The 13,698-nt window shown below is 51.0% G+C and overlaps 1 protein-coding gene across 1 annotated transcript in view; it reads right to left on the bottom strand.

The window, feature by feature from the left end:
• Positions 1-8,590: 8,590 nt before the first annotated feature.
• Positions 8,591-13,698, bottom strand: part of SH2D4A (SH2 domain containing 4A) — a 63,255-nt gene continuing 58,147 nt past the window's right edge. Inside the window, exons 9-10 of the mRNA XM_055568399.1 lie at positions 10,722-10,942; positions 8,591-9,852 (exon numbers count right to left, since the gene is read on the bottom strand). Coding sequence (XP_055424374.1) covers positions 9,760-9,852; positions 10,722-10,942 — 314 coding nt within the window. The 3' untranslated portion in view covers positions 8,591-9,759. The remainder of the gene's footprint in view (positions 9,853-10,721; positions 10,943-13,698) is intronic.

Raw genomic sequence — 13,698 nt, 5'->3', positions numbered from 1 at the left:
CATGGGTCTCTCACATTGCCGGCAGATTCTTTACCATCTGAGCCACCAGGCAAGCCCTAAGAGAAGAGACAGCAAACTCAAACAATATATATATATATATATATATATATATATATATATATATATATCCCTTTTTTAAAGCTTCCCTTGTGGCTCAGCTGGTAAAAATCTGCCTGCAATGTGGGAGACCTGGGTTCGATACCTGGGCTGGGAAGATCCCCTGGAGAAGGGATAGGCTACCCACTGCAGTATTCTTGGACTTCCCTTGTGGCTCAGCTGATAAAGAATCCGCCTGCAATGCGGGAGACCTGGGTTCGATGCCTGGGTTGGGAAGATCCCCTGGAGAAGGGAAAGGCTACCCACTCCAGTCTTCTGGCCTGGAGAATTCCATGGACTCTGTAGTCCATGGGGTTGCAAAGAGTCGGAGACGACTGAGCGACTCTCATTTTCTTTTTAAAGCTTAGTTAGGTAAAGGGTGTTATCAAGAGGCAAGAAGCCTCGTTAACCACATGCAGGAGTGGTCTGTCTTAGCTGGGGCTGTAAGACACACCACAGGCAGGGTGGCTTCATCACCCAACGTTGACGTCCCAAGGTTCTGGAGGCTGAAAAGTCCACGGTCAAAGCACCGGCAGACCACATGTCCAGTGAGGACTTTTCATGTGTCTTCATGTGTTCGAGGGCAGACAGAGGGCTGGCTTCCCTTCCTGTTCTTAAAAGAACACTGATCCCTTTGGGAGGCTCCACCCTTATGACCTAGCACCTCCCAAAGGCTCCACCTCCAAATACCATCTCATCAGGGCTTCAACCTGGGCATCTTGTGGGCACATTCAATCTGTAGCAGGACCTTCCCCAGCTCCCTGCCCAAGCCACTTATTTATAAAAGCAGGGTTGTTGATTCCCCCACTGGAGCATGATGGTCAGGGACTCAGCACTCAGCCTTAGACAGCAGAAGCTGGCAGTGATGACCGGTGTCTTCTAAGGAGGAAGAATGCTGCCAGGGAAGCACTGAGGCTTGGGCTCGTCTGGGGTCCCTTCCAACGCTGCCTCCTTGCCCCCTCCCCTTGTCCTGACTCTATGTAAATTTCTCAGGAACAGGCCTTGGTCCCCTTGCTGGAGCAGGGTCCCCGGTAGAACCTGGGGTCCCGTGCATCAGCCATGTGTGGACCATCCTCGTGAGAACCATCACCAGCACATCTCCTCCTCCTCGTAAGCTAAAGACACGGCAGCCAGGGACGGTCCTCTGCTGGTCTCCACGGGAGCTGCTTCTGTGCAACCTGCTTAGGTAGGATGCGCCATACTTGTTTCAGTTCAGCATGGCAATTAGTATCCAGGCTTTCCCAGCCACACACCTGGATTCAAATTCAGGCCTTTCACTTCCAGCCCGTATGATCTTAAAGCTGACAGTCTCCACCCCAGTTTCCTCATTCAGGGTCATGGATGAAATCACATTTGTATCATAGGACTGCCTGGGGAATTGGGACATGTCATGAAATGGCACTCCACTCCAGTATTCTTGCCTGGAGAATCCCATGGACGGAGGAGCCGGACAGGCTACAGTCCTTGAGGTTGAAAAGTGTGGGACACGACTGAGCAACTTTCACACTCACACACGTAGCAGGCTTTCGTGTCCGATACAGGTTCCACATTCACAACTGTGTCTGCTGCTCTTCCCAGCGCACCCTGCCCTCTTGGGTGTAAGCAGACAGTGGGCCTCACGGGAGACGTCATGAGACCATCACGCATGCAGTGTTGCCCTTTATTTTTGTCATTCTGAAAACCATTTCGGTCCATCTGAAGATGGGTTACTAGGAGTGTAAAATACAATGAATAGTTTCTTCCTAAAATTCTGTGCTCAGGAATTTGGAGTTGGTGACCCCCTCGGCAGAGGCATAGAGGTTTTTGAAGCATAGCTGGGTGCCTGTCTAAAGGACAACTGTCTAAAGCAGCTTGTTTCATTACTTCCGTTTTCCAGGTACAGAAAACCGAGGCCCAGAATTGGCCGGGAGCTGACCCAGAGGCCCTGCCAGAGAGTGGCCTCGTGTTTCCTCCCAGGACCAGCTCCGGGCCTCCAGCCTGAGGATTCCCCTGGCAGTGGGTGGAGACTGGTCACTGGTGGCCCAGGGACACTGAGCAGGCGGGCACTGCCCCCTCCAGCTCTGGGCCATCACCGGATGGGTTGGAGGCCTCGGAAACTGGAAACTGGTCGTCTAGTAGGCCCCCAAGGTGTTAAAGCTGGCCTTGAGTTGGAGGGTGGGTGGTGGGAATTCTTGCTTTTTGGAAAAGATTTGACATTGTTTCTGAGGATGGCTGACCAGAGAGAGTGCCCTTGTGTGCTAAGTTGCTTCAGTCGTGTCTGACTCTTTGTGACCCCATGGACTGTAGCCTGCCAGGCTCCTGTGTCCCTGGGATTCTCCAGGCAAGAATACCAGGGTGGGTGGCCATCTCCTCCGCCAGGGGATCTTCCTGATGCAGGGATCGAACCCAGGTCTGTCTCCTGCATTGGCAGGCGGATTCTTTACCACTAGCGCCGCCTGGGAAGCCCTTGGGCGGTTCCTAAAAGAGTGGGTGTGTTTTACTCCCAACACTCATCAGATAGCTGGCGGGATGCGTCATATGTGCGGTCCTTATCTTGATTAGCTTTATACTTGAATTCAAAGCTGTTTCTCCTGCCAGGACTTGGTGCTTTGCTGTTGCTGCCGAAAGCTCAGGCCTGTGCCAGTTGGTTGGGGGGTTTGGGCAGTGGTTTTTTCAACACAGAAAGTTTTCTCTCGGTCAGCTGAGGTGCCTTCGAACATCTCGGCATTACTGATCCTCTGCACACGCCCTCTGGAGTAGCCAGCCCTGTGCCCAGCTGTGTCTGCCTCGCTGCTCTTCCGAGGGGAGGGGCTGGGGAGACAACATGATGCTGTGATGCCTCGGGCTGCCTCAGCCTCTGTCGTCACCCAGAGGTTCAGAGAGGGCCGGGCCACCTTCATGGCCTCTGCCTAAGACGCACCGGGTGCCTGTTTAGCTGGAGGTTGGCTGTGAGGATGTCCTGCAGGTGCTGCACGCAGGCGGAACCTGAGAGGGGGCGGGGACGCTGGATGAACTGGGCTTACCCCTCACCTACCTGAGGGTCAGACACGTTGGCCTGAAACCAGCTGAGTACAGCGTTGCCAGCACCTCCCTGCCTCCGTCGTGAATCCCACAGCCGCTAACCTCACGACTGACCCCCTGCCTAAACCACCTCCAGCTCCAGGGTTTACGGATCTTCGACAGCTGACCTCACCTCTCCGGCTGGGATGGCTAACCTCATTTGAAAAGAATGAGAAAAATAAATGGAAATTAAAGACAAACCCCACTAAACCTGTTTCTTGATAAATTTACAAGGGTTGAAATCATATCAAGGATCTTTTCTGATGACAAAAGTATGAAACTAGAAATCAATTAAATGAAGAGAGCTGGAAAATCACAAATATGTGGCGATTAGGCAGCATACTACTGAATAACTGCTGGGCCAAAGAAGAAATCAAAAGAGAGATTTAAAAAATATTTTGAGACAAAAGCAGAGGTGTAAGATACTAAAATTTATGGGATGCGGTAAAGGCGGTTCAAAGAAAGAAGTTCATTGCAATAAATGCTCACCTCAAGAAACAAGAAAAGCCTCAAAATAGCAGCCACACTTCACACCTCAAGGAACTAGAAAAAGAAGGATGAGGTTTAAGTTTAGTAGAAGGAAGGAAATAACAAAGATCAGACTGGAAATAAATGAGAGAGACCAAAAGGAAAAAAAAGGCAATAGAAAAGAGTCACATTAAGAGCTGGCTTATGGAAAAATCAACAAAATAGACAAACCAGTAGCTAGCCTCTCCAGGAAGAAGAGAGGATTCAGATAAATTCAGAAATGAAAGAGGAGAAATTACAACTGATAGGTTAAAATACAGAGGCTCACAAGAGACTACTGTGAATAATATGTGCCAACAAACTGGGCAACCTAGAAGAAATAAATAGATTCCTGGAAACATATAACCTACCAAAACTGCTTCATGATGAAACAAAACATTTGAACAGGATGATTAACAGAGATTGAGTCAGTAATCAAAACCTCCCAACAAACAAAAATCCAGGACCAAATGGATTCACTGGTGAATTCTACCAAATATCCAAAAAAGAATTAATACCAATCCTTTTTGAACTTTGAAAAAACAGAAGAAGGGGGAGCTCTTCTGAACACATTTTACAAGGTCAGCATTACCCTGATACCAACACGAGACAAACGTACCACACACAAAAAAGTTACAGGTCAATATGGTTTCCCCCGTGATAAAGAGTCTGCCTGCACAGCAGGAGAGGTGTTCAATCCCTGGGTCAGGAAGATCCCTTGAAGGAGGGCATGGCAACCCACTCCAGCATTCTTGCCTGGAGAATCTCATGGACAGAGGAGTCTGGTGGGCTACAGTCCATAGGGTCACAAAGAGGTGGACACGACTGAAGCAACTGAACACACACACACAGGCCAATATGCCCGATGAACATTAGATACAAAAATGCTCAACAAAATATTAGTAAATCAAATTCAACAGTACATTAAAAAGATCATACACTGTGACCAAATGAAACTTATTCCAGGGATGCAAGGATGCTTCAATATCTGCAAATCATTCAAAGTGATACACCATATTAACAAAAAGGAGGATAAAAGTCATATAGTCAACTCAATAGCTGTAAAAAAAGCATCTGACAAAATTCAACATCCCATTTATGATAAAAACTATTGGCAAAGTGGATATAGAGGGACTATACCTCAATATAATAAAGGCCATGTATGATAAGCCCATAGCTAATATCATACTCAATGATGCAAAGCTGAAAGCATTTCCTCTGAGATCAGGAAAAAGACAATGATGCCTACTTTTGCCACTTTTATACAGCATAGTATTGGAAGTCTTAAAACAATAAGGCAAAGGAACCCAAATTGGAAAGGAAAAAGCAAAACTGCCATTTTCAGATGACATAGTACTATATATAAACCCTAGATATTCCATCAAAATAACTGTTAGAACTAATAAACGGATTTAGTAAAGTTGCAGGGTGCAAAGTTAGCATACAGAAGTCAGTTGTGTTTTATACGCTAATAACTATCTTAAGAGAGATTAAGAGACTATCAGAGAACTATCAGAGAAATTAAGAAAACAGTCCTATTTACAATTGTATCAAAAAGAGTAATATTTACAATTGTATCAAAAAGAGTAAAACACCTAGGAATAAATTTAACCAAGGACGTGAAACACCTGTATGTTGGAAACTGTAAGATATTAATGAAAGACATTGAAGAAGACATAAATAAATGTAAATACAGTCTGTGTCCATGGATTGAAGAATTAATGTTGCTAAAATGTCCATATTACCCAAGGCAATCTACAGAGTCAGTGAAATCCCTATCAAAATCCCAATGGTATTTTTCAAAAGCCAAACAAAAAAAACACCAAATAGCCAAAGCAATCTTGAAACCGAGGAACAAAGCTAGAGGCATACACTCCCTGATTTCAAACTATATTACAGCTGAATCCGCTTGTCAAGGGCCAGCTTTGGGGTAAAGGCAAGGTGATTGCTCACTTGGGGGATGTCAAAAATGAGGCAGCAGAGAATTCCCTTTCAAACCCAAACTAACCAAGCCATTTCTCTGCAAGTCAACTGGCTGGTACATTCTGTGATTCCTCATCAGATCCCTCTCCTTAAGATTCCCTTTCCCCCTCAATTCATCCAAGAAACTAGCAAATGGGCCGTTAGGGTACACAGCCCGCTGATTGTCTGAGCTGAGCTGATAAAGGGGGAGGTGGATTCTGGATGCAGGACCCACCGGATGACTGCCGTTTGTGGAGGACTTCACACATTATGCATGGTCCACGCACTTTACACATTTCTTTTCTAAGCCTCAAAACCCCCCAGTGTGACTTTAGAAACTCCTGTTTCAGACATGAAGCTGAAGATTACACACTGCTGGTTAAAGAAGTAGCCAGGATCCAAACCCAGACCTGCTGGGCTTTCTGCTGTATCAGGCTGCCTCGTTACCAAATAATGTGTTTTCACCACCCACAAACAAGAGGGCAGCTTTACCATTGAGGCCTCCTGGTGGCTTTCAGTCTGGGGCAGCAGCAGGGCGTCTAAAGCTCCCTGAACAGGGGGGTGAAAAGGCAGAGCCAGTGGAGTGGGAATGGAAGTACTAACATCCATGCTAAAGGCTGCCCAGGAGCAGAGTTCACACTGCAGAGCATGTAGTCTGTGAGTGAGAGGGAAAGAGTGGACAGTTCTCCTAAAATACAAGGAAGGGGTTAGAGAGGGGCAAACAGTGAGGAGGAGATTATAACCATAGAAGCAAGGGAAGGACATCGAAAGCGAGATGCACAGCTCAGGGTGGGGACACGCAATTCAAACGGAAGTGTTTAAAGATACAATTGTAGAAAACTTAGGCTCCTGGCATGCTGTGGTCCACGGGGTCACAAAGAGTCAGACACGACTGAGCGACTGAACTGGACTGAACTAGGTTCTGAAACAAAAGCCTTGTGCAGTGCAGTCTGGAAGGAAAACCTTTACCACGTTCTTGACAGAATGAAAGCAAGAGGGCCCTTGGAGACGCCTCTGAGCGCACCCTGTACGTCACTGCGTGTCCTCTCTGTGCGCCAGGGGCAGGCGTCCTGCGTGCGTGTGTGAGGCTGTAAGCTGTGTTAGGATGCGTGTGCGTGAAGGAAGCTGCCTCTGCGGAGGCCTCAATTGCAAAAAAATAGACAAAAATTATTTTTAATCTAAAAACAGCCCTGGTGCCACAGCAGCGTGACCCTCTACTAACAGGATGGTCAATTCCAAAGCGCTAGCCCAGAAGGGCAGCTTGGGGTACAAATGCTCCTGAGTGACCAGGCCGGGCCCTGGTTTCACTTTCGCTCCTTTCTCTGGATTCTTCTGTGTCCCTGTGTTTTCCTCTTCTTGGCGTGAGGTTTGAGCCTACTGACACTGACTTCTTCATGTCGCTTGGCCTCCTGGCGACGCTGATGGTCAGAGAGACTCTCTGGTGCACCCTCCTCGGCCTGCTGGAAGTTTGGGAGGGCACCAGGGCTGGCAGGGGGAGGGGCAGGGAGAACGGCAGCGGAGGGTCTGGGGTGGCAGGAAACCCAGGATCTCCCAGGGGGAGGGCTGAGTGACGCTTCAGGGAGCGGTATTTGGCACGGTCCCTCTGAGGTGGGTGGTTGCAGGGCCTGGGGAGGCTCCCAGACCAGGAAGCCTTGGCAGGCAGGTGTGGGCACTGGCTGGACTGAGGCCGCGGGAGGGCGAGACGAGGCCGGCATGGACATCCTGGCCTTCAGCCACAGCCAGGCCCAGACACTGGGAGACGGAGTCTAACTGCAGAGCTTGGATGAGAATTCAGGCTTCTCCAACCCCACCGAGTTGTAAACAATGGCTGAATTATGTAAAACGTCCCCCCTTAGAATATCAAGCGTTACTCTTGGCCATGTTATCCTCAAACACTGGACGGTTTCTTGCTCTGAGTATCAGTAGCCAACAGGGTAAGATTATGAACTCAAATCCGCCCCCCTGCTGATAGCAGGTTCGCTCAGTCAATCATCCTCTATTTTCCAAGTCTTCCTCCAGCGGGATGGTGGGGTGAGAAGAGGGTGGGGTACATGTATGTGTGTGTAGTGGGATGTCAGTCAGTGTGGTGGCTTCTGGATACGACTTCCTTACTTCCTCCAAAATAACTGTCAGCAGAGGGTGGTGCCAATATCTTATCTGTCTTCATAATTAGACTATAGGATATTTTTCTATTCATTTCAGAACTCCAAGATTTCAGAGCTGAGTAAAAATAAATAATGACCTGGTTATCCTACCTTGTTTTATTAGAAGTGAAAAACTGAGGTTCAGAGAGGTAGAGGGACCTGTCCGAGGTCACGCAGCGAATGGTGGGAAGAGATGGGAACGGGAGTTTCTGACCCCCGGCCCTTGTGTGTCTCTGCAGGTCTGTGATGTCATGACTGCAAAACTACCATTAGACATGAAAGCTGAGAGACACGACCTCTCAGACAACAGACTCCACATGGGACATTTTAAGCAACATTATTTAACAATAATCTGTTTAAAAACTTTCTCATTACAGCACACATACACCCGTGCATACTCACACACACACGTACCCCACCCCCTTCTCTGACTATACTTTACACAGTCAAGGTGTGTTTTGCACGACCAACACCCTCACGGACAGACTGCTGCAGCCCTACGCTTCCTTTAGAACAGCTGCCCCAGGAGTCAGGCCCAGAGTACCAGTCAGGGCACCCTCTCCCGGGACGATCTCGCTGGGGCTCATCCAGGAGCCGCTGGAGGCTGGGGTGGGCTCAGTGGGGCAGGAGGTGCCTGACCCAGTACATCTGCCAGAATCGCCAGGGGAGGTTATCCCCTGGGTTATACTGCTCTCCCTTCGTTAGGAGGCAGGCATGCTGAATAGTGACCACGGGTACACAGTGCATGTCAGCGTCTGTGACGATGTAAATGTCTGTATTCATTTCCTGGGGCTCTCCTGTAATAAATTACCATAAACTCAGTGGCTTATGAAAAAGGACATTTATTGCATCGTAGTCCTGGAGGCTAGAAGTCTGAAGCTGAGGTGTCCCCAGGGCCCTGGAGAGGGGGGCTCCAGCCGCCCTGCGGGACCCCGTGTCCCCGGGTTTGCAGCTCCTCACTCACGGCTCTGCCTCGTGTGCCTCCGCTTCCAGAGCCCCCTCTCCTTGTCAGAACGCCAGCCCTTGGCCCTGGGCCTACCCTCATCTGGTCTGACCTCAGCCCCAGAGACCCTGTTTTCAAATAAGGTCAGGTTCAGGTGCGGGGGAGAGGTCTCATCCCAGGACACACGGTGTCTAGGGCGCTCCCCCAAATGCCCTGCTCTGTCTGCCAACACCAGTCACACGCAGGGCTTCCCCCTTCTCTGTCCTGGGTGGAGCCCTGCCTGCTCCCCCAGAGCCGGGAAACCACCTCACACACAGTCCCTCGCCCCCTGCCCTCGTCCAGGGTATTTCTGTCCAGGTGAAGCCCCTCTTCTGACACCTTCAAATGCTGCATTCAGTTCACCCCGTCTCCAGCTCGTGCTCCCTGTGTGTCCCTCACCCTGGCTGCCACATGCCCAGTGAGGTGGGTGGGAGTGGTCGACTCAGCCCCCAATGCCACCTGAACCTCACCTAAACAGGAGCCTGAGACCTTCCCGTGAGGCCGCAGGAGAGTCTGGTTTTGAGGTGTCCCTTTATTCCGACCAGCTTCCCAGGTGGCGCTAGTGGTAAAGAACATGCTTGCTGATGCCAAAGATGTAAGAGATGCGGGTTTGATCCCCGGATCGGGAAGATCCCCTGGAGGAGAGCATGGCTACCCACTCCAGTATCCTCGCCTGGAGAATCCCATGGACAGAGGAGCCTGGTGGGCTACAGTCCATGGGGTCGCACAGAGTCGGACACGACCAAAGCGATTTCGCTCGCGCTTAATTCCTACGAGGTACCGGTTTCTTGGTCTGTTTCACACGTCGTCAGTGTCGTGGCCTTCGTGTTAGGAGCTGTGGAATTGCGGGTTCATCTCCCTTTACTGCTGGAGCATGTATGGCGTGGAGGAGGTGATTCCCTCTTGGCGTGAAACTCCAGCACACGTGCAGAGATCTTTATGGGACCTCAAGGGTCCTTTCACTTGGTCGGGGTCGGCTCGCTGTGGCTTCTCACGTGTGTGCCGCGGGGTCTGCTGGCTGCAGGGCTGTCACTCAAACAGCTCCAGGTAGTCGGGCGGCTCTTGCTGCTGACCGCAGGGGTACAAAAGGAGCTCCTTCCCCAGGGAGGTGATGGGCTCCTCCTGTGAGGGAGACAGTACAGGTCAGGCTGCAGCCCCCCGAGAGCGGCAGAGGCATCAGCCCAGGCTCCCGCGTCTTATTTACAGGACATTTTCATAAGAAGCCCTTCGTGCCTTGCCAGAGCACACAGCTTCTGGTCTCCCCTCGCTTTACACTAAGCTTTCTTGGCTTAGGCAACCCCGAAAGAGAGATTTATTGTCCACAAGCTGCCCCGTGGTCTCCCTCCTTCCCAGGCTTGTGCTCTCACTTAAGGGTGTTCTCATATGGAAAAGAATGTACTTTTAAAAAGAACGTGTCTGTGTGCACATATATAACGGAATTACTCTGCTGTACAGCAGTAATTAGCACAACACTGTAAATCAACTATACTTAAGAAAAAGTGTTCTCAGATGTGATCGGAGTGCACAGATTTTGCATCATCTCGTGCATTCTCTGCCCCACTGGGTTCTCCCTGAGTATATGAGGAGGGACCAGGTTCAGTGATAAAGGAAATGCAATTAATAATCCTTGTTATTGGGAAGGTTACCCACATGGCTCAGCAGTTAAAAGAATTTGCCTGCTAATGCAGGAGGTGGAGGAGATGTGGGTTCATTCCCTGGGTCGGGAAGATCCCCTGGAAGAAATGTCAACCCACTCCAGTATTCTTGCCCGGAGAATCCCACGGACAGAGGAACCTGGTGGGCTACAGTCCATGGTGTCACAGAGAGTAGGACACGATTGAGCATGAGCACCATTATCGGGAGGAGTTATCGAAGCGGGGGGCTGATCTCCCACTGCTCGTCTCCGTTCTTTTCCGAGCAGCTGCCTTTCACTGTCAGGGCAGCTGCAGGACACCCGTCGCCGAGCGAATGAAGCGTGCGCAGGCCTGCACCTTGTGGTACTCCACCAGCTCGGCCAGGCTGGCGTGCTGCAGCTGGTCCACGCCCAGGAAGCTGTATGAGTCTGAGGAGGCATCTATGAGGAAGTGTTTGCAGTCATCCTCGGACTGGTAGGACAAGGTGTAGCCCTTGACCTTCTCATTGACCCGGATCAGAAAGCTGCCCGGCACGCAGGTGCTCAGAAGCTCATTCGCTCTATTTACAGTGAGGATTCCTGCAGGAAAGAAGGGCAGGGGTTTCAGCCACATCATTTCCAAAGCTTCCCCCTGCTAAACACAGCCGTGTGGATAAAGCCAGTAACAACCTGAGCTGCCCTAAGTCCACATTGGGTTTCCTTGGAGCAGTAGTGTGGTTCGTCATCTGGTATTTGGTACCTGGGATGGGGTAGGTTCCATAAGCAAATGTGTGGTACAAATGGAGGGCTTCCCAGGGCGGTGCGGAGGTAAAGAACCCGCCTGCCGATGCAGGAGGCATAAGAGACCTGGGTTTGATCCCTGGGTGGGGAAGATTCCCTGGAGGAGGGCATGGCAACCCACTCCAGTATTCTTGCCTGGAGAATCCCCATGGACAGAGGAGCCTGGTGGGCTACAGTCTATAGGGTCGCAAAGAGTTGGGCCCCGCTGAAGCGACTTGGCACGTATGCAGTACGAATGGAGTGCTCGCCCCTCAGAACACGTTTCCACGTGCACACCCAGTGACAAGCACGGGCGTCACGTGGCTTCTGAGTGCTAGGACCTCCCAGATGGTCATCCTGGGAGGGTCAGATCTCCCAAGTTGACTGATGGGGACCCTGGGGCCTGGGAATGATCCTACGAGATCTGGAGCAGGAGTTCTCACCGGAGAAATGTCTGGAAACACCTCAGACACTGGGGCTGGGGGGTGGGGTGGCTCTAGTCTCCTCCAGTGCATGGAGGCGGGGATGCTGCCAAACCTCTCACCACGCACAGAACAGCCTCACTACAGACAGTGATCCAGTGCCAAAGGCTGACAGTGCCGAAGGTGGGCACCCTAGCCAGGTGTCAGCGAGTCAGTGACAGTGTCCTTTGCTGCGACTACTCCTAAATGAGGCTTCATTTAAAGGAACGAAGCAAGAGATGGCAGGCATACACACGTACGTATGTTTTTGTGCTGTGCTTAGTGGCTCAGTTGTGTCTGACTCTGCGACCCCGTGGACTGTAGCCCGCAGGCTCCTCTGTCCATGGGATTCTCCAGGCAAGAATACTGGAGTGGGTTGCCATGCCCTCCTCCAGGGGATCTTCCCAACCCAGCAATCGAACCCAGATCTCCTGCATTGCGGGTGGATTCTTTACTGTCTGTGCCACCAGGGAAGCCCAAGAATACTGGAGTGGGTAGCCTATCCCTTCTCCAGCGGATCTTCCCGACCCAGAAGTTGAACCGAGGTCTCCTGCATTGCAGGCGGATTCTTTACCAGCTGAACTACCAGGGAAGCCCCACGTGTATATATGCATACTATCTATTTGTGTCTTCACAGATATTCAAAAGGATGCCACTCTTCATACACACACACACACACACACACACACACACACACACACACGTGTTACACTACATACGCATAGTTTGGATGCCTCATGCTGCTGCTGCTGCTGCCGCTAAGTTGCTTCAGTCGTGTCTGACTCTGTGTGACCCCACAGACGGCAGCCCACCAGGCTCCCCCGTCCCTGGGATTCTCCAGGCAAGAACACTGGAGTGGGTTGCCATTTCCTTCTCCAATGCATGAAAGTGAAAAGTGAAAGTGAAGTCGCTCAGTCGTGTCCGACTCTTTGCAACCCCATGGACTGCAGCCTACCAGGCTCCTACGTCCATGGGATTTTTTTCCAGGCAAGAGTACTGGAGTGGGGTGCCATTGTCTTCTCTAGGATGCCTCATGAATTCACAGTAATTCAAGACCAGCCTTTCCCCCCAATTAGTCCACACTCCTGAGGTCTGACCCGTGCTCCTGGTTTCCCTTCTTGCTCCTCCTCATCTGTAATTCTTCAGGTGAGCCCACGACATGATAAGACAGAGAGGAAGTGCGCAGACACGTGCTGGCAGGATGATGAGCTGCTCTGACCTCTGGGCAGAGAGCAGCGTTTCCCGCGTCAGCAGACGGAACCTCCCGCCTCTTCCATGCTGACACTCGGTATTACGATTAGGGAGAAACCCAAAAGACCTCCTGGTGAAAAGGCAATGGATTATCACAGCTCCTTAGTTCGATAAGACTAAAGTTAGTAAAGTTAATTGGGAATTAAACCTAAGGATCCAAAGTAAAACGTCAAATGAAACCACTTGTGTTCTTTTCTGTAAGTAAACCTTTGAGAAGGGAGGATTAGAGATCACACACTCCCCAGGCCCCGTCCAGCCCCGTCTACCCCGCAGGGCCCGAACCCGCACGTCTGGGTGTGGGGGCTCAGCTCCAGGGTGATGCGGCTCAATGACAGGGCCTGCAGCCATCCCCTCGTGGACAGGAAACGCGTCTGTGAGGGAAGAAGCAGGCGGCCTCTCCTCTGGGGTCCTGGCTCTGCCAGGACCCTGCCCCACAGGCCGTCGAGTCCAGTCCAGTCGCCTTCCTGCCCTTTCCCGATGAGACTGAGGCGCTGGACACAGCAGGCGCTGCGACTCTGAGGAGACCCTGGGGTCGCTGCCGGGTGTCTATGTCAGGCGCCCAACTAATGCCCAGGTGAGCATCCCCGCGGCGACTGCTCCTTCCTGCCCGATTCACCTTCTACACACCTGGTCCCACTGTGGGCATCAGAGGCTGAACCCAGGCCACCGGTGACCAGCCTGCCCAGGGCCTGCAGGGGCTACAGTGTGAAGACTCTGGGTCTTACGCTGTCTAAAACAGGGGGATTGCTTAGTGACGTCATCCTGGAAAGATTTATCTCCCCTCCCTGACAGGCTGACTCTGAAATTCCAAGTGACTTCAACAGACGGTACAGATGTCGTCATTTATAATATCTGGATTTCAGC

This window comes from Bubalus kerabau, chromosome 2 (assembly GCF_029407905.1).
Source record: "Bubalus kerabau isolate K-KA32 ecotype Philippines breed swamp buffalo chromosome 2, PCC_UOA_SB_1v2, whole genome shotgun sequence".
Lineage (NCBI taxonomy): Eukaryota > Metazoa > Chordata > Mammalia > Artiodactyla > Bovidae > Bubalus > Bubalus kerabau.
This window is presented reverse-complemented; position numbering and strand designations above follow the sequence as displayed.